General features: G+C 42.8%; 1 protein-coding gene across 3 annotated transcripts in view; it reads right to left on the bottom strand.

Moving 5' to 3' along the window:
• Positions 1-22,936, bottom strand: part of cfap92 (cilia and flagella associated protein 92 (putative)) — a 182,738-nt gene that overhangs the window by 40,310 nt on the left and 119,492 nt on the right. For all 3 annotated transcript variants that reach the window (XM_046333526.1, XM_046333533.1, XM_046333540.1), the window contains one exon: positions 400-594. In XM_046333526.1, the coding sequence (XP_046189482.1) occupies positions 400-594 (195 nt within the window). The remainder of the gene's footprint in view (positions 1-399; positions 595-22,936) is intronic.

The raw sequence follows: 22,936 nt of genomic DNA, 5'->3' as shown, positions 1-22,936 counted from the left end.
GACAGAGAGGTGTAACAGACAGACAGACAGACAGACAGACAGACAGACAGACAGACAGACAGACAGACAGACAGACAGACAGACAGACAGACAGACAGACAGACAGACAGACAGACAGACAGACAGACAGACAGACAGACAGACAGACAGACAAATAGGTGTAACAGACAGACAGATAGGTGTAACAGATAGACAAATAGGTGTGACAGACAGACAAATAGGTGTGACAGACAGACAGACAGACAGACAGACAGACAGACAGACAGACAGACAGACAGACAGACAGACAGACAGACAGACAGACAGACAGACAGACAGACAGACAGACAGACAGACAGACAGACAGACAGACAGACAGACAGACAGACAGACAGACAGACAGACAGACAGGTGTAGTACCGTGACATGGCCTGGAAGCAGGTATGAGGCACCATGTCTCTGACGTAGACCAGAGGTTGTCTCATGATGGTCTCCAGGGGTTGGTGTAGGTGGACGGGAGTAAAGCTGACATCCAGACGGGTATATAGACGCTTAGAGAAACTCAGACCAGAGTTATAGAGAACCATCACCTGGTCCTCCTCACTGCCTGTTAACCTGAAACCACATTAACACCACACTTTACATGTATCTATAACATCTTACTGTCTGGAGAGTCTCTATGTACCTTACTGTCTGGAGAGTCTCTATGTATCTGTCTGGAGAGTCTCTATGTACCTTACTGTCTGGAGAGTCTCTATGTATCTGTCTGGAGAGTCTCTAGGTACCTTACTGTCTGGAGAGTCTCTATGTATCTTACTGTCTGGAGAGTCTCTATGTACCTGTCTGGAGAGTCTCTATGTACCTTACTGCCTGGAGAGTCTCTATGTACCTTACTGTCTGGAGAGTCTCTATGTACCTGTCTGGGGAGTCTCTATGTATCTGTCTGGAGAGTCTCTATGTACCTGTCTGGAGAGTCTCTATGTACCTGTCTGGAGAGTCTCTATGTATCTGTCTGGAGAGTCTCTATGTACCTGTCTGGAGAGTCTCTATGTACCTTACTGTCTGGAGAGTCTCTATGTACCTTACTGTCTGGAGAGTCTCTATGTATCTGTCTGGAGAGTCTCTATGTATCTGTCTGGAGAGTCTCTATGTATCCGTCTGGAGAGTCTCTATGTATCTGTCTGGAGAGTCTCTATGTACCTGTCTGGAGAGTCTCTATGTATCTTACTGTCTGGAGAGTCTCTATGTACCTTACTGTCTGGAGAGTCTCTATGTACCTGTCTGGAGAGTCTCTATGTACCTTACTGTCTGGAGAGTCTCTATGTACCTTACTGTCTGGAGAGTCTCTATGTACCTGTCTGGAGAGTCTCTATGTATCTGTCTGGAGAGTCTCTATGTACCTGTCTGGAGAGTCTCTATGTATCTTACTGTCTGGAGAGTCTCTATGTACCTTACTGTCTGGAGAGTTTCTATGTATCTGTCTGGAGAGTCTCTATGTATCTGTCTGGAGAGTCTCTATGTATCTGTCTGGAGAGTCTCTATGTACCTGTCTGGAAAGTCTCTATGTATCTTACTGTCTGGAGAATCTCTATGTACCTTACTGTATGGAGAGTCTCTATGTACCTGTCTGGAGAGTCTCTATGTATCTTACTGTCTGGAGAGTCTCTATGTACCTGTCTGGAGAGTCTCTATGTATCTTACTGTCTGGAGAGTCTCTATGTATCTTACTGTCTGGAGAGTCTCTATGTACCTTACTGTCTGGAGAGTCTCTATGTACCTTACTGTCTGGAGAGTCTCTAAGTATCTGTCTGGAGAGTCTCTATGTATCTGTCTGGAGAGTCTCTATGTATCTGTCTGGAGAGTCTCTATGTACCTTACTGTCTGGAGAGTCTCTATGTATCTGTCTGGAGAGTCTCTATGTATCTGTCTGGAGAGTCTCTATGTATCTGTCTGGAGAGTCTCTATGTATCTGTCTGGAGAGTCTCTATGTATCTGTCTGGAGAGTCTCTATGTATCTGTCTGGAGAGTCTCTATGTATCTTACTGTCTGGAGAGTCTCTGTGTATCTTACTGTCTGGAGAGTCTCTATGTATCTGTCTGGAGAGTCTCTATGTATCTGTCTGGAGAGTCTCTATGTATCTGTCTGGAGAGTCTCTATGTATCTTACTGTCTGGAGAGTCTCTATGTATCTTACTGTCTGGAGAGTCTCTATGTATCTTACTGTCTGGAGAGTCTTTATGTATCTGTCTGGAGAGTCTCTATGTATCTGTCTGGAGAGTCTCTATGTATCTGTCTGGAGAGTCTCTATGTACCTGTCTGGAAAGTCTCTATGTATCTTACTGTCTGGAGAGTCTCTATGTACCTTACTGTATGGAGAGTCTCTATGTACCTGTCTGGAGAGTCTCTATGTATCTTACTGTCTGGAGAGTCTCTATGTACCTGTCTGGAGAGTCTCTATGTATCTTACTGTCTGGAGAGTCTCTATGTATCTTACTGTCTGGAGAGTCTCTATGTAACTTACTGTCTGGAGAGTCTCTATGTATCTGTCTGGAGAGTCTCTATGTATCTTACTGTCTGGAGAGTCTCTATGTATCTTACTGTCTGGAGAGTCTCTATGTACCTTACTGTCTGGAGAGTCTCTATGTATCTGTCTGGAGAGTCTCTATGTATCTGTCTGGAGAGTCTCTATGTATCTGTCTGGAGAGTCTCTATGTACCTTACTGTCTGGAGAGTCTCTATGTATCTGTCTGGAGAGTCTCTATGTATCTGTCTGGAGAGTCTCTATGTATCTGTCTGGAGAGTCTCTATGTATCTTACTGTCTGGAGAGTCTATGTGTATCTTACTGTCTGGAGAGTCTCTATGTATCTTACTGTCTGGAGAGTCTCTATGTATCTTACTGTCAGGAGAGTCTCTATGTATCTGTCTGGAGAGTCTCTATGTATCTGTCTGGAGAGTCTCTATGTATCTTACTGTCTGGAGAGTCTATGTATCTTACTGTCTGGAGAGTCTCTATGTATCTTACTGTCTGGAGAGTCTCTATGTACCTTACTGTCTGGAGAGTCTCTATGTATCTTACTGTCTGGAGAGTCTCTATGTATCTTACTGTCTGGAGAGTCTCTATGTATCTTACTGTCTGGAGAGTCTCTATGTACCTTACTGTCTGGAGATTCTCTATGTATCTGTCTGGAGAGTCTCTATGTATCTGTCTGGAGAGTCTCTATGTACCTTACTGTCTGGAGAGTCTCTATGTACCTTACTGTCTGGAGAGTCTCTATGTATCTTACTGTCTGGAGAGTCTCTATGTATCTGTCTGGAGAGTCTCTATGTATCTGTCTGGAGAGTCTCTATGTACCTTACTGTCTGGAGAGTCTCTATGTACCTTACTGTCTGGAGATTCTCTATGTATCTGTCTGGAGAGTCTCTATGTATCTGTCTGGAGAGTCTCTATGTATCTGTCTGGAGAGTCTCTATGTATCTGTCTGGAGAGTCTCTATGTACCTTACTGTCTGGAGAGTCTCTATGTACCTGTCTGGAGAGTCTCTATGTATCTGTCTGGAGAGTCTCTATGTATCTGTCTGGAGAGTCTCTATGTATCTGTCTGGAGAGTCTCTATGTATCTGTCTGGAGAGTCTCTATGTACCTTACTGTCTGGAGAGTCTCTATGTATCTGTCTGGAGAGTCTCTATGTATCTGTCTGGAAAGTCTCTATGTATCTGTCTGGAGAGTCTCTATGTATCTGTCTGGAGAGTCTCTATGTATCTTACTGTCTGGAGAGTCTCTGTGTATCTTACTGTCTGGAGAGTCTCTATGTACCTGTCTGGAGAGTCTCTATGTATCTGTCTGGAGAGTCTCTATGTATCTGTCTGGAGAGTCTATATGTATCTTACTGTCTGGAGAGTCTCTATGTATCTTACTGTCTGGAGAGTCTCTATGTATCTTACTGTCTGGAGTGTCTCTATGTATCTGTCTGGAGAGTCTCTATGTATCTTACTGTCTGGAGAGTATCTATGTATCTTACTGTCTGGAGAGTCTCTATGTATCTGTCTGGAGAGTCTCTATGTATCTGTCTGGAGTGTCTCTATGTATCTGTCTGGAGAGTCTCTATGTATCTTACTGCCTGGAGAGTATCTATGTATCTTACTGTCTGGAGAGTCTCTATGTATCTGTCTGGAGAGTCTCTATGTATCTGTCTGGAGAGTCTCTATGTATCTTACTGTCTGGAGAGTCTATGTATCTTACTGTCTGGAGAGTCTCTATGTATCTTACTGCCTGGAGAGTCTCTATGTACCTTACTGTCTGGAGAGTCTCTATGTATCTGTCTGGAGAGTCTCTATGTATCTTACTGTCTGGAGAGTCTCTATGTATCTTACTGTCTGGAGTGTCTCTATGTATCTGTCTGGAGAGTCTCTATGTATCTTACTGTCTGGAGAGTATCTATGTATCTTACTGTCTGGAGAGTCTCTATGTATCTGTCTGGAGAGTCTCTATGTATCTGTCTGGAGTGTCTCTATGTATCTGTCTGGAGAGTCTCTATGTATCTTACTGTCTGGAGAGTATCTATGTATCTTACTGTCTGGAGAGTCTCTATGTATCTGTCTGGAGAGTCTCTATGTATCTGTCTGGAGAGTCTCTATGTATCTTACTGTCTGGAGAGTCTATGTATCTTACTGTCTGGAGAGTCTCTATGTATCTTACTGCCTGGAGAGTCTATGTATCTGTCTGGAGAGTCTCTATGTACCTTACTGTCTGGAGAGTCTCTATGTATCTGTCTGGAGAGTCTCTATGTACCTTACTCTCTGGAGAGTCTCTATGTATCTTACTGTCTGGAGAGTCTCTATGTATCTTACTGTCTGGAGAGTCTCTATGTATCTGTCTGGAGAGTCTCTATGTACCTTACTGTCTGGAGAGTCTCTATGTACCTTACTGTCTGGAGAGTCTCTATGTACCTTACTGTCTGGAGAGTCTCTATGTATCTGTCTGGAGAGTCTCTATGTATCTTACTGTCTGGAGAGTCTCTATGTATCTTACTGTCTGGAGAGTCTCTATGTACCTTACTGTCTGGAGATTCTCTATGTATCTGTCTGGAGAGTCTCTATGTATCTGTCTGGAGAGTCTCTATGTACCTTACTGTCTGGAGAGTCTCTATGTATCTGTCTGGAGAGTCTCTATGTACCTTACTCTCTGGAGAGTCTCTATGTATCTTACTGTCTGGAGAGTCTCTATGTATCTTACTGTCTGGAGAGTCTCTATGTATCTGTCTGGAGAGTCTCTATGTACCTTACTGTCTGGAGAGTCTCTATGTACCTTACTGTCTGGAGAGTCTCTATGTACCTTACTGTCTGGAGATTCTCTATGTATCTTACTGTCTGGAGAGTCTCTATGTATCTTACTGTCTGGAGAGTCTCTATGTACCTGTCTGGAGAGTCTCTATGTATCTTACTGTCTGGAGAGTCTCTATGTATCTTACTGTCTGGAGAGTCTCTATGTACCTTACTGTCTGGAGAGTCTCTATGTACCTTACTGTCTGGAGAGTCTCTATGTATCTGTCTGGAGAGTCTCTATGTATCTGTCTGGAGAGTCTCTATGTATCTGTCTGGAGAGTCTCTATGTACCTTACTGTCTGGAGAGTCTCTATGTATCTGTCTGGAGAGTCTATGTATCTGTCTGGAGAGTCTCTATGTATCTGTCTGGAGAGTCTCTATGTATCTGTCTGGAGAGTCTCTATGTATCTGTCTGGAGAGTCTCTATGTATCTGTCTGGAGAGTCTCTATGTATCTTACTGTCTGGAGAGTCTCTGTGTATCTTACTGTCTGGAGAGTCTCTATGTATCTGTCTGGAGAGTCTCTATGTATCTGTCTGGAGAGTCTCTATGTATCTGTCTGGAGAGTCTCTATGTATCTTACTGTCTGGAGAGTCTCTATGTATCTTACTGTCTGGAGAGTCTCTATGTATCTTACTGTCTGGAGAGTCTTTATGTATCTGTCTGGAGAGTCTCTATGTATCTGTCTGGAGAGTCTCTATGTATCTGTCTGGAGAGTCTCTATGTACCTGTCTGGAAAGTCTCTATGTATCTTACTGTCTGGAGAGTCTCTATGTACCTTACTGTATGGAGAGTCTCTATGTACCTGGAGAGTCTCTATGTATCTTACTGTCTGGAGAGTCTCTATGTACCTGTCTGGAGAGTCTCTATGTATCTTACTGTCTGGAGAGTCTCTATGTATCTTACTGTCTGGAGAGTCTCTATGTAACTTACTGTCTGGAGAGTCTCTATGTATCTGTCTGGAGAGTCTCTATGTATCTTACTGTCTGGAGAGTCTCTATGTATCTTACTGTCTGGAGAGTCTCTATGTACCTTACTGTCTGGAGAGTCTCTATGTATCTGTCTGGAGAGTCTCTATGTATCTGTCTGGAGAGTCTCTATGTATCTGTCTGGAGAGTCTCTATGTACCTTACTGTCTGGAGAGTCTCTATGTATCTGTCTGGAGAGTCTCTATGTATCTGTCTGGAGAGTCTCTATGTATCTGTCTGGAGAGTCTCTATGTATCTTACTGTCTGGAGAGTCTATGTGTATCTTACTGTCTGGAGAGTCTCTATGTATCTTACTGTCTGGAGAGTCTCTATGTATCTTACTGTCAGGAGAGTCTCTATGTATCTGTCTGGAGAGTCTCTATGTATCTGTCTGGAGAGTCTCTATGTATCTTACTGTCTGGAGAGTCTATGTATCTTACTGTCTGGAGAGTCTCTATGTATCTTACTGTCTGGAGAGTCTCTATGTACCTTACTGTCTGGAGAGTCTCTATGTATCTTACTGTCTGGAGAGTCTCTATGTATCTTACTGTCTGGAGAGTCTCTATGTATCTTACTGTCTGGAGAGTCTCTATGTACCTTACTGTCTGGAGATTCTCTATGTATCTGTCTGGAGAGTCTCTATGTATCTGTCTGGAGAGTCTCTATGTACCTTACTGTCTGGAGAGTCTCTATGTACCTTACTGTCTGGAGAGTCTCTATGTATCTTACTGTCTGGAGAGTCTCTATGTATCTGTCTGGAGAGTCTCTATGTATCTGTCTGGAGAGTCTCTATGTACCTTACTGTCTGGAGAGTCTCTATGTACCTTACTGTCTGGAGATTCTCTATGTATCTGTCTGGAGAGTCTCTATGTATCTGTCGTGAGAGTCTCTATGTATCTGTCTGGAGAGTCTCTATGTATCTGTCTGGAGAGTCTCTATGTACCTTACTGTCTGGAGAGTCTCTATGTACCTGTCTGGAGAGTCTCTATGTATCTGTCTGGAGAGTCTCTATGTATCTGTCTGGAGAGTCTCTATGTATCTGTCTGGAGAGTCTCTATGTATCTGTCTGGAGAGTCTCTATGTACCTTACTGTCTGGAGAGTCTCTATGTATCTGTCTGGAGAGTCTCTATGTATCTGTCTGGAAAGTCTCTATGTATCTGTCTGGAGAGTCTCTATGTATCTGTCTGGAGAGTCTCTATGTATCTTACTGTCTGGAGAGTCTCTGTGTATCTTACTGTCTGGAGAGTCTCTATGTACCTGTCTGGAGAGTCTCTATGTATCTGTCTGGAGAGTCTCTATGTATCTGTCTGGAGAGTCTATATGTATCTTACTGTCTGGAGAGTCTCTATGTATCTTACTGTCTGGAGAGTCTCTATGTATCTTACTGTCTGGAGTGTCTCTATGTATCTGTCTGGAGAGTCTCTATGTATCTTACTGTCTGGAGAGTATCTATGTATCTTACTGTCTGGAGAGTCTCTATGTATCTGTCTGGAGAGTCTCTATGTATCTGTCTGGAGTGTCTCTATGTATCTGTCTGGAGAGTCTCTATGTATCTTACTGCCTGGAGAGTATCTATGTATCTTACTGTCTGGAGAGTCTCTATGTATCTGTCTGGAGAGTCTCTATGTATCTGTCTGGAGAGTCTCTATGTATCTTACTGTCTGGAGAGTCTATGTATCTTACTGTCTGGAGAGTCTCTATGTATCTTACTGCCTGGAGAGTCTCTATGTACCTTACTGTCTGGAGAGTCTCTATGTATCTGTCTGGAGAGTCTCTATGTATCTTACTGTCTGGAGAGTCTCTATGTATCTTACTGTCTGGAGTGTCTCTATGTATCTGTCTGGAGAGTCTCTATGTATCTTACTGTCTGGAGAGTATCTATGTATCTTACTGTCTGGAGAGTCTCTATGTATCTGTCTGGAGAGTCTCTATGTATCTGTCTGGAGTGTCTCTATGTATCTGTCTGGAGAGTCTCTATGTATCTTACTGTCTGGAGAGTATCTATGTATCTTACTGTCTGGAGAGTCTCTATGTATCTGTCTGGAGAGTCTCTATGTATCTGTCTGGAGAGTCTCTATGTATCTTACTGTCTGGAGAGTCTATGTATCTTACTGTCTGGAGAGTCTCTATGTATCTTACTGCCTGGAGAGTCTATGTATCTGTCTGGAGAGTCTCTATGTACCTTACTGTCTGGAGAGTCTCTATGTATCTGTCTGGAGAGTCTCTATGTACCTTACTCTCTGGAGAGTCTCTATGTATCTTACTGTCTGGAGAGTCTCTATGTATCTTACTGTCTGGAGAGTCTCTATGTATCTGTCTGGAGAGTCTCTATGTACCTTACTGTCTGGAGAGTCTCTATGTACCTTACTGTCTGGAGAGTCTCTATGTACCTTACTGTCTGGAGAGTCTCTATGTATCTGTCTGGAGAGTCTCTATGTATCTTACTGTCTGGAGAGTCTCTATGTATCTTACTGTCTGGAGAGTCTCTATGTACCTTACTGTCTGGAGATTCTCTATGTATCTGTCTGGAGAGTCTCTATGTATCTGTCTGGAGAGTCTCTATGTACCTTACTGTCTGGAGAGTCTCTATGTATCTGTCTGGAGAGTCTCTATGTACCTTACTCTCTGGAGAGTCTCTATGTATCTTACTGTCTGGAGAGTCTCTATGTATCTTACTGTCTGGAGAGTCTCTATGTATCTGTCTGGAGAGTCTCTATGTACCTTACTGTCTGGAGAGTCTCTATGTACCTTACTGTCTGGAGAGTCTCTATGTACCTTACTGTCTGGAGATTCTCTATGTATCTTACTGTCTGGAGAGTCTCTATGTATCTTACTGTCTGGAGAGTCTCTATGTACCTGTCTGGAGAGTCTCTATGTATCTTACTGTCTGGAGAGTCTCTATGTATCTTACTGTCTGGAGAGTCTCTCTACTGTAGTCTCTATGTACCTGTCTGGAGAGTCTCTATGTATCTTACTGTCTGGAGAGTCTCTATGTACCTGTCTGGAGAGTCTCTATGTATCTTAATGTCTGGAAAGTCTCTATGTATCATACTGTCTGGAGAGTCTCTATGTACCTTACTGTCTGGAGAGTCTCTATGTATCTGTCTGGAGAGTCTCTATGTATCTTACTGTCTGGAGAGTCTCTATGTATCTTACTGTCTGGAGAGTCTCTATGTACCTTACTGTCTGGAGAGTCTCTATGTATCTGTCTGGAGAGTCTCTATGTATCTGTCTGGAGAGTCTCTATGTATCTGTCTGGAGAGTCTCTATGTACCTTACTGTCTGGAGAGTCTCTATGTATCTGTCTGGAGAGTCTCTATGTATCTGTCTGGAGAGTCTCTATGTATCTGTCTGGAGAGTCTCTATGTATCTTACTGTCTGGAGAGTCTATGTGTATCTTACTGTCTGGAGAGTCTCTATGTATCTTACTGTCTGGAGAGTCTCTATGTATCTTACTGTCTGGAGAGTCTCTATGTATCTGTCTGGAGAGTCTCTATGTATCTGTCTGGAGAGTCTCTATGTATCTTACTGTCTGGAGAGTCTATGTATCTTACTGTCTGGAGAGTCTCTATGTATCTTACTGTCTGGAGAGTCTCTATGTACCTTACTGTCTGGAGAGTCTCTATGTATCTTACTGTCTGGAGAGTCTCTATGTATCTTACTGTCTGGAGAGTCTCTATGTATCTTACTGTCTGGAGAGTCTCTATGTACCTTACTGTCTGGAGATTCTCTATGTATCTGTCTGGAGAGTCTCTATGTATCTGTCTGGAGAGTCTCTATGTACCTTACTGTCTGGAGAGTCTCTATGTACCTTACTGTCTGGAGAGTCTCTATGTATCTTACTGTCTGGAGAGTCTCTATGTATCTGTCTGGAGAGTCTCTATGTATCTGTCTGGAGAGTCTCTATGTACCTTACTGTCTGGAGAGTCTCTATGTACCTTACTGTCTGGAGAGTCTCTATGTATCTGTCTGGAGAGTCTCTATGTATCTGTCTGGAGAGTCTCTATGTATCTGTCTGGAGAGTCTCTATGTATCTGTCTGGAGAGTCTCTATGTACCTTACTGTCTGGAGAGTCTCTATGTACCTGTCTGGAGAGTCTCTATGTATCTGTCTGGAGAGTCTCTATGTATCTGTCTGGAGAGTCTCTATGTATCTGTCTGGAGAGTCTCTATGTATCTGTCTGGAGAGTCTCTATGTACCTTACTGTCTGGAGAGTCTCTATGTATCTGTCTGGAGAGTCTCTATGTATCTGTCTGGAAAGTCTCTATGTATCTGTCTGGAGAGTCTCTATGTATCTGTCTGGAGAGTCTCTATGTATCTTACTGTCTGGAGAGTCTCTGTGTATCTTACTGTCTGGAGAGTCTCTATGTACCTGTCTGGAGAGTCTCTATGTATCTGTCTGGAGAGTCTCTATGTATCTGTCTGGAGAGTCTATATGTATCTTACTGTCTGGAGAGTCTCTATGTATCTTACTGTCTGGAGAGTCTCTATGTATCTTACTGTCTGGAGTGTCTCTATGTATCTGTCTGGAGAGTCTCTATGTATCTTACTGTCTGGAGAGTATCTATGTATCTTACTGTCTGGAGAGTCTCTATGTATCTGTCTGGAGAGTCTCTATGTATCTGTCTGGAGTGTCTCTATGTATCTGTCTGGAGAGTCTCTATGTATCTTACTGCCTGGAGAGTATCTATGTATCTTACTGTCTGGAGAGTCTCTATGTATCTGTCTGGAGAGTCTCTATGTATCTGTCTGGAGAGTCTCTATGTATCTTACTGTCTGGAGAGTCTATGTATCTTACTGTCTGGAGAGTCTCTATGTATCTTACTGCCTGGAGAGTCTCTATGTACCTTACTGTCTGGAGAGTCTCTATGTATCTGTCTGGAGAGTCTCTATGTATCTTACTGTCTGGAGAGTCTCTATGTATCTTACTGTCTGGAGTGTCTCTATGTATCTGTCTGGAGAGTCTCTATGTATCTTACTGTCTGGAGAGTATCTATGTATCTTACTGTCTGGAGAGTCTCTATGTATCTGTCTGGAGAGTCTCTATGTATCTGTCTGGAGTGTCTCTATGTATCTGTCTGGAGAGTCTCTATGTATCTTACTGTCTGGAGAGTATCTATGTATCTTACTGTCTGGAGAGTCTCTATGTATCTGTCTGGAGAGTCTCTATGTATCTGTCTGGAGAGTCTCTATGTATCTTACTGTCTGGAGAGTCTATGTATCTTACTGTCTGGAGAGTCTCTATGTATCTTACTGCCTGGAGAGTCTATGTATCTGTCTGGAGAGTCTCTATGTACCTTACTGTCTGGAGAGTCTCTATGTATCTGTCTGGAGAGTCTCTATGTACCTTACTCTCTGGAGAGTCTCTATGTATCTTACTGTCTGGAGAGTCTCTATGTATCTTACTGTCTGGAGAGTCTCTATGTATCTGTCTGGAGAGTCTCTATGTACCTTACTGTCTGGAGAGTCTCTATGTACCTTACTGTCTGGAGAGTCTCTATGTACCTTACTGTCTGGAGAGTCTCTATGTATCTGTCTGGAGAGTCTCTATGTATCTTACTGTCTGGAGAGTCTCTATGTATCTTACTGTCTGGAGAGTCTCTATGTACCTTACTGTCTGGAGATTCTCTATGTATCTGTCTGGAGAGTCTCTATGTATCTGTCTGGAGAGTCTCTATGTACCTTACTGTCTGGAGAGTCTCTATGTATCTGTCTGGAGAGTCTCTATGTACCTTACTCTCTGGAGAGTCTCTATGTATCTTACTGTCTGGAGAGTCTCTATGTATCTTACTGTCTGGAGAGTCTCTATGTATCTGTCTGGAGAGTCTCTATGTACCTTACTGTCTGGAGAGTCTCTATGTACCTTACTGTCTGGAGAGTCTCTATGTACCTTACTGTCTGGAGATTCTCTATGTATCTTACTGTCTGGAGAGTCTCTATGTATCTTACTGTCTGGAGAGTCTATGTATCTTACTGTCTGGAGAGTCTCTATGTATCTTACTGCCTGGAGAGTCTCTATGTACCTTACTGTCTGGAGAGTCTCTATGTATCTGTCTGGAGAGTCTCTATGTATCTTACTGTCTGGAGAGTCTCTATGTATCTTACTGTCTGGAGTGTCTCTATGTATCTGTCTGGAGAGTCTCTATGTATCTTACTGTCTGGAGAGTATCTATGTATCTTACTGTCTGGAGAGTCTCTATGTATCTGTCTGGAGAGTCTCTATGTATCTGTCTGGAGTGTCTCTATGTATCTGTCTGGAGAGTCTCTATGTATCTTACTGTCTGGAGAGTATCTATGTATCTTACTGTCTGGAGAGTCTCTATGTATCTGTCTGGAGAGTCTCTATGTATCTGTCTGGAGAGTCTCTATGTATCTTACTGTCTGGAGAGTCTATGTATCTTACTGTCTGGAGAGTCTCTATGTATCTTACTGCCTGGAGAGTCTATGTATCTGTCTGGAGAGTCTCTATGTACCTTACTGTCTGGAGAGTCTCTATGTATCTGTCTGGAGAGTCTCTATGTACCTTACTGTCTGGAGAGTCTCTATGTATCTTACTGTCTGGAGAGTCTCTATGTATCTTACTGTCTGGAGAGTCTCTATGTATCTGTCTGGAGAGTCTCTATGTACCTTACTGTCTGGAGAGTCTCTATGTACCTTACTGTCTGGAGAGTCTCTATGTACCTTACTGTCTGGAGAGTCTCTATGTATCTGTCTGGAGAGTCTCTATGTATCTTACTGTCTGGAGAGTCTCTATGTATCTTACTGTCTGGAGAGTCTCTATGTACCTTACTGTCTGGAGATTCTCTATGTATCTGTCTGGAGAGTCTCTATGTATCTGTCTGGAGAGTCTCTATGTACCTTACTGTCTGGAGAGTCTCTATGTATCTGTCTGGAGAGTCTCTGTCTGGAGAGTCTCTATGTATCTTACTGTCTGGAGAGTCTCTATGTATCTTACTGTCTGGAGAGTCTCTATGTATCTGTCTGGAGAGTCTCTATGTACCTTACTGTCTGGAGAGTCTCTATGTACCTTACTGTCTGGAGAGTCTCTATGTACCTTACTGTCTGGAGATTCTCTATGTATCTTACTGTCTGGAGAGTCTCTATGTATCTTACTGTCTGGAGAGTCTCTATGTATCTATCTGGAGAGTCTCTATGTATCTGTCTGGAGAGTCTCTATGTACCTTACTGTCTGGAGATTCTCTATGTATCTGTCTGGAGAGTCTCTATGTATCTGTCGTGAGAGTCTCTATGTATCTGTCTGGAGAGTCTCTATGTATCTGTCTGGAGAGTCTCTATGTACCTTACTGTCTGGAGAGTCTCTATGTACCTGTCTGGAGAGTCTCTATGTATCTTACTGTCTGGAGAGTCTCTGTGTATCTTACTGTCTGGAGAGTCTCTATGTACCTGTCTGGAGAGTCTCTATGTATCTGTCTGGAGAGTCTCTATGTACCTTACTGTCTGGAGAGTCTCTATGTACCTGTCTGGAGAGTCTCTATGTATCTTACTGTCTGGAGAGTCTCTGTGTATCTTACTGTCTGGAGAGTCTCTATGTATCTGTCTGGAGAGCCTCTATGTATCTGTCTGGAGAGTCTCTATGTATCTTACTGTCTGGAGAGTCTCTGTGTATCTTACTGTCTGGAGAGTCTCTATGTACCTTACTGTCTGGAGAGTCTCTATGTACCTTACTGTCTGGAGAGTCTCTATGTACCTTACTGTCTGGAGATTCTCTATGTATCTTACTGTCTGGAGAGTCTCTATGTATCTTACTGTCTGGAGAGTCTCTATGTATCTATCTGGAGAGTCTCTATGTATCTGTCTGGAGAGTCTCTATGTACCTTACTGTCTGGAGATTCTCTATGTATCTGTCTGGAGAGTCTCTATGTATCTGTCGGGAGAGTCTCTATGTATCTGTCTGGAGAGTCTCTATGTATCTGTCTGGAGAGTCTCTATGTACCTTACTGTCTGGAGAGTCTCTATGTACCTGTCTGGAGAGTCTCTATGTATCTTACTGTCTGGAGAGTCTCTGTGTATCTTACTGTCTGGAGAGTCTCTATGTACCTGTCTGGAGAGTCTCTATGTATCTGTCTGGAGAGTCTCTATGTACCTTACTGTCTGGAGAGTCTCTATGTACCTGTCTGGAGAGTCTCTATGTATCTTACTGTCTGGAGAGTCTCTGTGTATCTTACTGTCTGGAGAGTCTCTATGTATCTGTCTGGAGAGCCTCTATGTATCTGTCTGGAGAGTCTCTATGTATCTTACTGTCTGGAGAGTCTCTGTGTATCTTACTGTCTGGAGAGTCTCTATGTATCTTACTGTCTGGAGAGTATCTATGTATCTGCCTGGAGAGTCTCTATGTATCTGTCTGGAGAGTCTCTATGTATCTGTCTGGAGAGTCTGTATGTACCTTACTGTCTGGAGAGTCTCTATGTACCTTACTGTCTGGAGAGTCTCTATGTACCTTACTGTCTGGAGAGTCTCTATGTACCTTACTGTCTGGAGAGTCTCTATGTATCTGTCTGGAGAGTCTATGTACTTTACTCACTGGAGAGTCTCTATGCATCTGTCTGGAGAGTCTCTATGTATCTGTCTGGAGAGTCTCTATGTAATATATAATAATAATAATATATAATAATATATAATATATGCCATTTAGCAGACGCTTTTATCCAAAGCGACTTACAGCCATGTGTGCATACATTCTACGTATGGGTGGTCCCGGGGATTGAACCCACTACCCTGGCGTTACAAGCGCCATGCTCTACCAACTGAGCTACAGAAGGACCACGTATGTATCTTGCTGTCTGGAGAGTCTCTGTGTATCTGTCTGGAGAGTATCTATGTATCTTACAGTCTGGAGAGTCTCTATGTACCTTACTGTCTGGAGAGTCTCTATGTACCTTACTGTCTGGAGAGTCTCTATGTATCTGTCTGGAGAGTCTCTATGTACCTTACTGTCTGGAGCGTCTCTATGTCTATATGGTCTATATGGTCCTTCTGTAGCTCAGTTGGTAGAGCATGGTGCTTGTAACGCCAGGGTAGTGGGTTCGATTCCCGGGACCACCCATACGTAGAATGTATGCACACATGACTGTAAGTCGCTTTGGATAAAAGCGTCCGCTAAATGGCATATATTATTATATTATTATTATGTACCTTACTGTCTGGAGAGTCTCTATGTATCTTACTGTCTGGAGAGTCTCTATGTATCTTACTGTCTGGAGAGTCTCTATGTATCTTACTGTCTGGAGAGTCTCTATGTATCTTACTGTATAGAGAGTCTCTATGTTTCTGTCTGGAGAGTCTCTATGTATCTTACTGTCTGGAGAGTCTCTATGTATCTGTCTGGAGAGTATCTATGTACCTTACTGTATAGAGAGTCTCTATGTATCTTACTGTCTGGAGAGTCTCTATGTACCTGTCTGGAGAGTCTCTATGTATCTGTCTGGAGAGTCTCTATGTATCTGTCTGGAGAGTCTCTATGTATCTGTCTGGAGAGTCTCTGTGTATCTTACTGTCTGGAGAGTCTCTATGTATCTTACTGTCTGGAGAGTCTCTATGTATCTTACTGTCTGGAGAGTCTCTATGTATCTGTCTGGAGAGTCTCTATGTACCTGTCTGGAGAGTCTCTATGTACCTGTCTGGAGAGTCTCTATGTACCTTACTGTCTGGAGAGTCTCTATGTATCTTTCTGGAGAGTCTCTATGTATCTGTCTGGAGAGTCTCTATGTATCTGTCTGGAGAGTCTCTATGTACCTGTCTGGAGAGTCTCTGTGTATCTTACTGTCTGGAGAGTCTATGTATCTTACTGTCTGGAGAGTCTCTATGTATCTGTCTGGAGAGTCTCTATGTATCTGTCTGGAGAGTCTCTATGTATCTGTCTGGAGAGTCTCTATGTACCTTACTGTCTGGAGAGTCTCTATGTACCTTACTGTCTGGAGAGTCTCTATGTATCTTACTGTCTGGAGAGTCTCTATGTATCTGTCTGGACAGTCTATGTACTTTACTGTCTGGAGAGTCTCTATGTATCTGTCTGGAGAGTCTCTATGTATCTTACTGTCTGGAGAGTCTCTATGTATCTGTCTGGAGAGTCTCTATATACCTGTCTGGAGAGTCTCTATGTATCTGTCTGGAGAGTCTCTATGTACCTTACTGTCTGGAGAGTCTCTATGTACCTTACTGTCTGGAGAGTCGCTATGTATCTGTCTGGAGAGTCTCTATATACCTGTCTGGAGAGTCTCTATGTATCTGTCTGGAGAGTCTCTATGTATCTGTCTGGAGAGTCTCTATGTACCTTACTGTCTGGAGAGTCTCTATGTATCTGTCTGGAGAGTCTCTATATACCTGTCTGGAGAGTCTCTATGTATCTGTCTGGAGAGTCTCTATGTACCTTACTGTCTGGAGAGTCTCTATGTACCTTACTGTCTGGAGAGTCGCTATGTATCTGTCTGGAGAGTCTCTATATACCTGTCTGGAGAGTCTCTATGTATCTGTCTGGAGAGTCTCTATGTATCTGTCTGGAGAGTCTCTATGTACCTTACTGTCTGGAGAGTCTCTATGTACCTGTCTGGAGATTCTCTATGTACCTGTCTGGAGAGTCTCTATGTACCTGTCTGGAGATTCTCTATGTACCTGTCTGGAGAGTCTCTATGTATCTTACTGTATGGATAGTCTCTATGTACCTGTCTGGAGAGTCTCTATGTACCTTACTGTCTGGAGAGTCTCTATGTACCTTACTGTATGGAGAGTCTATGTATCTGTCTGGAGAGTCTCTATATACCTTACTGTCTGGAGAGTCTCTATGTATCTTACTGTATGGAGAGTCTCTATGTACCTTACTGTCTGGAGAGTCTCTATATACCTTACTGTATGGAGAGTCTCTATGTAACTTACTGTATAGAGAGTCTCTATGTATCTTACTGTCTGGAGAGTCTATGTATCTGTCTGGAGAGTCTCTATGTATCTGTCTGGAGAGTCTCTATGTATCTGTCTGGAGAGTCTCTATGTACCTGTCTGGAGAGTCTCTATGTATCTGTCTGGAGAGTCTCTATGTACCTTACTGTCTGGAGAGTCTCTATGTACCTGTCTGGAGAGTCTCTATGTATCTGTCTGGAGAGTCTCTATGTATCTGTCTGGAGAGTCTCTATGTATCTTACTGTCTGGAGAGTCTCTATGTATCTTACTGTCTGGAGAGTCTCTATGTATCTTACTGTCTGGAGAGTCTCTGTGTATCTTACTGTCTGTAGAGTCTCTATGTACCTGTCTGGAGAGTCTCTATGTATCTGTCTGGAGAGTCTCTATGTATCTGTCTGGAGAGTCTCTATGTATCTTACTGTCTGGAGAGTCTCTGTGTATCTTACTGTCTGGAGAGTCTCTATGTATCTTACTGTCTGGGGAATCTCTATGTATCTGCCTGGAGAGTCTCTATGTATCTGTCTGGAGAGTCTCTATGTATCTGTCTGGAGAGTCTCTATGTACCTTACTGTCTGGAGAGTCTCTATGTACCTTACTGTCTGGAGAGTCTCTATGTACCTTACTGTCTGGAGAGTCTCTATGTATCTGTCTGGAGAGTCTATGTACTTTACTCACTGGAGAGTCTCTATGTACCTTACTGTCTGGAGAGTCTCTATGTATCTGTCTGGAGAGTCTCTATGTATCTTACTGTCTGGAGAGTCTCTATGTATCTGTCTGGAGAGTCTCTATGTATCTGTCTGGAGAGTCTCTATGTATCTTACTGTCTGGAGAATCTCTATGTATCTGTCTGGAGAGTATCTATGTATCGTACTGTCTGGAGAGTCTCTATGTATCTGTCTGGAGAGTCTCTATGTACCTTACTGTCTGGAGAGTCTCTATGTATCTGTCTGGAGAGTCTCTATGTATCTGTCTGGAGAGTCTCTATGTATCTTACTGTCTGGAGAGTCTCTGTGTATCTTACTGTCTGGAGAGTCTCTATGTACCTGTCTGGAGAGTCTCTATGTATCTGTCTGGAGAGTCTCTATGTATCTGTCTGGAGAGTCTATGTACTTTACTCACTGGAGAGTCTCTATGTACCTTACTGTCTGGAGTCTCTATGTATCTTACTGTCTGGAGAGTCTCTATGTATCTGTCTGGAGAGTCTCTATGTATCTGTCTGGAGAGTCTATGTACTTTACTCACTGGAGAGTCTCTATGTACCTTACTGTCTGGAGAGTCTCTATGTACCTTACTGTCTGGATAGTCTCTATGTACCTTACTGTCTGGAGAGTCTCTATGTACCTTACTGTCTGGAGAGTCTCTATGTATCTGTCTGGAGAGTCTCTATGTATCTTACTGTCTGGAGAGTCTCTATGTATCTGTCTGGAGAGTCTCTATGTATCTGTCTGGAGAGTCTCTATGTATCTTACTGTCTGGAGAGTCTCTATGTATCTGTCTGGAGAGTATCTATGTATATTACTGTCTGGAGAGTCTCTAGGTATCTGTCTGGAGAGTCTCTATGTACCTTACTGTCTGGAGAGTCTCTATGTATCTTACTGTCTGGAGAGTCTCTATGTATCTTACTGTCTGGAGAGTCTCTATGTATCTTACTGTCTGGAGAGTCTCTATGTATCTTACTGTATAGAGAGTCTCTATGTTTCTGTCTGGAGAGTCTCGATGTATCTTACTGTCTGGAGAGTCTATGTATCTGTCTGGAGAGTCTCTATGTACCTTACTGTATAGAGAGTCTCTATGTATCTTACTGTCTGGAGAGTCTCTATGTACCTGTCTGGAGAGTCTCTATGTATCTGTCTGGAGAGTCTCTATGTATCTGTCTGGAGAGTCTCTATGTATCTTACTGTCTGGAGAGTCTCTGTGTATCTTACTGTCTGGAGAGTCTCTATGTATCTTACTGTCTGGAGAGTCTCTATGTATCTTACTGTCTGGAGAGTCTCTATGTATCTGTCTGGAGAGTCTCTATGTACCTGTCTGGAGAGTCTCTATGTATCTGTCTGGAGAGTCTCTATGTACCTTACTGTCTGGAGAGTCTCTATGTACCTGTCTGGAGAGTCTCTATGTATCTGTCTGGAGAGTCTCTATGTATCTGTCTGGAGAGTCTCTATGTATCTGTCTGGAGAGTCTCTATGTATCTGTCTGGAGAGTCTCTATGTATATTACTGTCTGGAGAGTCTCTGTGTATCTTACTGTCTGGAGAGTCTCTATGTACCTGTCTGGAGAGTCTCTATGTATCTGTCTGGAGAGTCTCTATGTATCTGTCTGGAGAGTCTCTATGTATCTTACTGTCTGGAGAGTCTCTGTGTATCTTACTGTCTGGAGAGTCTCTATGTATCTTACTGTCTGGAGAGTCTCTATGTATCTGTCTGGAGAGTCTCTATGTATCTTACTGTCTGGAGAATATCTATGTATCTTACTGTCTGGAGAGTCTCTATGTATCTGTCTGGAGAGTCTCTATGTATCTTACTGTCTGGAGAGTCTCTATGTATCTGTCTGGAGAGTCTCTATGTACCTTACTGTCTGGAGAGTCTCTATGTATCTTACTGTCTGGAGATTCTCTATGTATCTGTCTGGAGAGTCTCTATGTATATGTCTGGAGAGTCTCTATGTATCTGTCTGGAGAGTCTCTATGTATCTGTCTGGAGAGTCTCTATGTATCTGTCTGGAGAGTCTCTATGTATCTTACTGTCTGGAGAATATCTATGTATCTTACTGTCTGGAGAGTCTCTATGTATCTGTCTGGAGAGTCTCTATGTATCTTACTGTCTGGAGAGTCTCTATGTATCTTACTGTCTGGAGAGTCTCTATGTACCTTACTGTCTGGAGAGTCTCTATGTACCTTACTGTCTGGAGAGTCTCTATGTATATGTCTGGAGAGTCTCTATGTATCTGTCTGGAGAGTCTCTATGTACCTTACTGTCTGGAGAGTCTCTATGTACCTGTCTGGAGAGTCTCTATCTATCTGTCTGGAGAGTCTCTATGTATCTGTCTGGAGAGTCTCTATGTATCTGTCTGGAGAGTCTCTATGTACCTTACTGTCTGGAGAGTCTCTATGTATCTGTCTGGAGAGTCTCTATGTATCTGTCTGGAAAGTCTCTATGTATCTGTCTGGAGAGTCTCTATGTATCTGTCTGGAGAGTCTCTATGTATCTGTCTGGAGAGTCTCTATGTATCTGTCTGGAGAGTCTCTATGTATCTTACTGTCTGGAGAGTCTCTGTGTATCTTACTGTCTGGAGAGTCTCTATGTACCTGTCTGGAGAGTCTCTATGTATCTGTCTGGAGAGTCTCTATGTATCTGTCTGGAGAGTCTATATGTATCTTACTGTCTGGAGAGTCTCTGTGTATCTTACTGTCTGGAGAGTCTCTATGCATCTTACTGTCTGGAGTGTCTCTATGTATCTTACTGTCTGGAGAGTCTCTATGTATCTTACTGTCTGGAGAGTATCTATGTATCTTACTGTCTGGAGAGTCTCTATGTATCTGTCTGGAGAGTCTCTATGTATCTTACTGTCTGGAGAGTCTATGTATCTTACTGTCTGGAGAGTCTATGTATCTTACTGTCTGGAGAGTCTCTATGTATCTTACTGTCTGGAGAGTCTCTATGTACCTTACTGTCTGGAGAGTCTCTATGTATCTGTCTGGAGAGTCTCTATGTATATTACTGTCTGGAGAGTCTCTATGTATCTTACTGTCTGGAGAGTCTCTATGTACCTTACTGTCTGGAGAGTCTCTATGTATCTGTCTGGAGAGTCTCTATGTACCTTACTGTCTGGAGAGTCTCTATGTATCTTACTGTCTGGAGAGTCTCTATGTATCTGTCTGGAGAGTCTCTATGTATCTGTCTGGAGAGTCTCTATGTATCTGTCTGGAAAGTCTCTATGTATCTGTCTGGAGAGTCTCTATGTATCTGTCTGGAGAGTCTCTATGTATCTGTCTGGAGAGTCTCTATGTATCTTACTGTCTGGAGAGTCTCTGTGTATCTTACTGTCTGGAGAGTCTCTATGTACCTGTCTGGAGAGTCTCTATGTATCTTACTGTCTGGAGAGTCTCTATGTATCTGTCTGGAGAGTCTCTATGTACCTTACTGTCTGGAGAGTCTCTATGTATCTTACTGTCTGGAGATTCTCTATGTATCTGTCTGGAGAGTCTCTATGTATATGTCTGGAGAGTCTCTATGTATCTGTCTGGAGAGTCTCTATGTATCTGTCTGGAGAGTCTCTATGTATCTGTCTGGAGAGTCTCTATGTATCTTACTGTCTGGAGAATATCTATGTATCTTACTGTCTGGAGAGTCTCTATGTATCTGTCTGGAGAGTCTCTATGTATCTTACTGTCTGGAGAGTCTCTATGTATCTTACTGTCTGGAGAGTCTCTATGTACCTTACTGTCTGGAGAGTCTCTATGTACCTTACTGTCTGGAGAGTCTCTATGTATATGTCTGGAGAGTCTCTATGTATCTGTCTGGAGAGTCTCTATGTACCTTACTGTCTGGAGAGTCTCTATGTACCTGTCTGGAGAGTCTCTATCTATCTGTCTGGAGAGTCTCTATGTATCTGTCTGGAGAGTCTCTATGTATCTGTCTGGAGAGTCTCTATGTACCTTACTGTCTGGAGAGTCTCTATGTATCTGTCTGGAGAGTCTCTATGTATCTGTCTGGAAAGTCTCTATGTATCTGTCTGGAGAGTCTCTATGTATCTGTCTGGAGAGTCTCTATGTATCTGTCTGGAGAGTCTCTATGTATCTGTCTGGAGAGTCTCTATGTATCTTACTGTCTGGAGAGTCTCTGTGTATCTTACTGTCTGGAGAGTCTCTATGTACCTGTCTGGAGAGTCTCTATGTATCTGTCTGGAGAGTCTCTATGTATCTGTCTGGAGAGTCTATATGTATCTTACTGTCTGGAGAGTCTCTGTGTATCTTACTGTCTGGAGAGTCTCTATGCATCTTACTGTCTGGAGTGTCTCTATGTATCTTACTGTCTGGAGAGTCTCTATGTATCTTACTGTCTGGAGAGTATCTATGTATCTTACTGTCTGGAGAGTCTCTATGTATCTGTCTGGAGAGTCTCTATGTATCTTACTGTCTGGAGAGTCTATGTATCTTACTGTCTGGAGAGTCTCTATGTATCTTACTGTCTGGAGAGTCTCTATGTACCTTACTGTCTGGAGAGTCTCTATGTATCTGTCTGGAGAGTCTCTATGTATATTACTGTCTGGAGAGTCTCTATGTATCTTACTGTCTGGAGAGTCTCTATGTACCTTACTGTCTGGAGAGTCTCTATGTATCTGTCTGGAGAGTCTCTATGTACCTTACTGTCTGGAGAGTCTCTATGTATCTTACTGTCTGGAGAGTCTCTATGTATCTGTCTGGAGAGTCTCTATGTATCTGTCTGGAGAGTCTCTATGTATCTGTCTGGAAAGTCTCTATGTATCTGTCTGGAGAGTCTCTATGTATCTGTCTGGAGAGTCTCTATGTATCTGTCTGGAGAGTCTCTATGTATCTTACTGTCTGGAGAGTCTCTGTGTATCTTACTGTCTGGAGAGTCTCTATGTACCTGTCTGGAGAGTCTCTATGTATCTGTCTGGAGAGTCTCTATGTATCTGTCTGGAAAGTCTCTATGTATCTGTCTGGAGAGTCTCTATGTATCTGTCTGGAGCGTCTCTATGTATCTGTCTGGAGAGTCTCTATGTATCTTACTGTCTGGA

Source organism: Oncorhynchus gorbuscha, linkage group LG03 (genome assembly GCF_021184085.1).
Source record: "Oncorhynchus gorbuscha isolate QuinsamMale2020 ecotype Even-year linkage group LG03, OgorEven_v1.0, whole genome shotgun sequence".
Lineage (NCBI taxonomy): Eukaryota > Metazoa > Chordata > Actinopteri > Salmoniformes > Salmonidae > Oncorhynchus > Oncorhynchus gorbuscha.
This window is presented reverse-complemented; position numbering and strand designations above follow the sequence as displayed.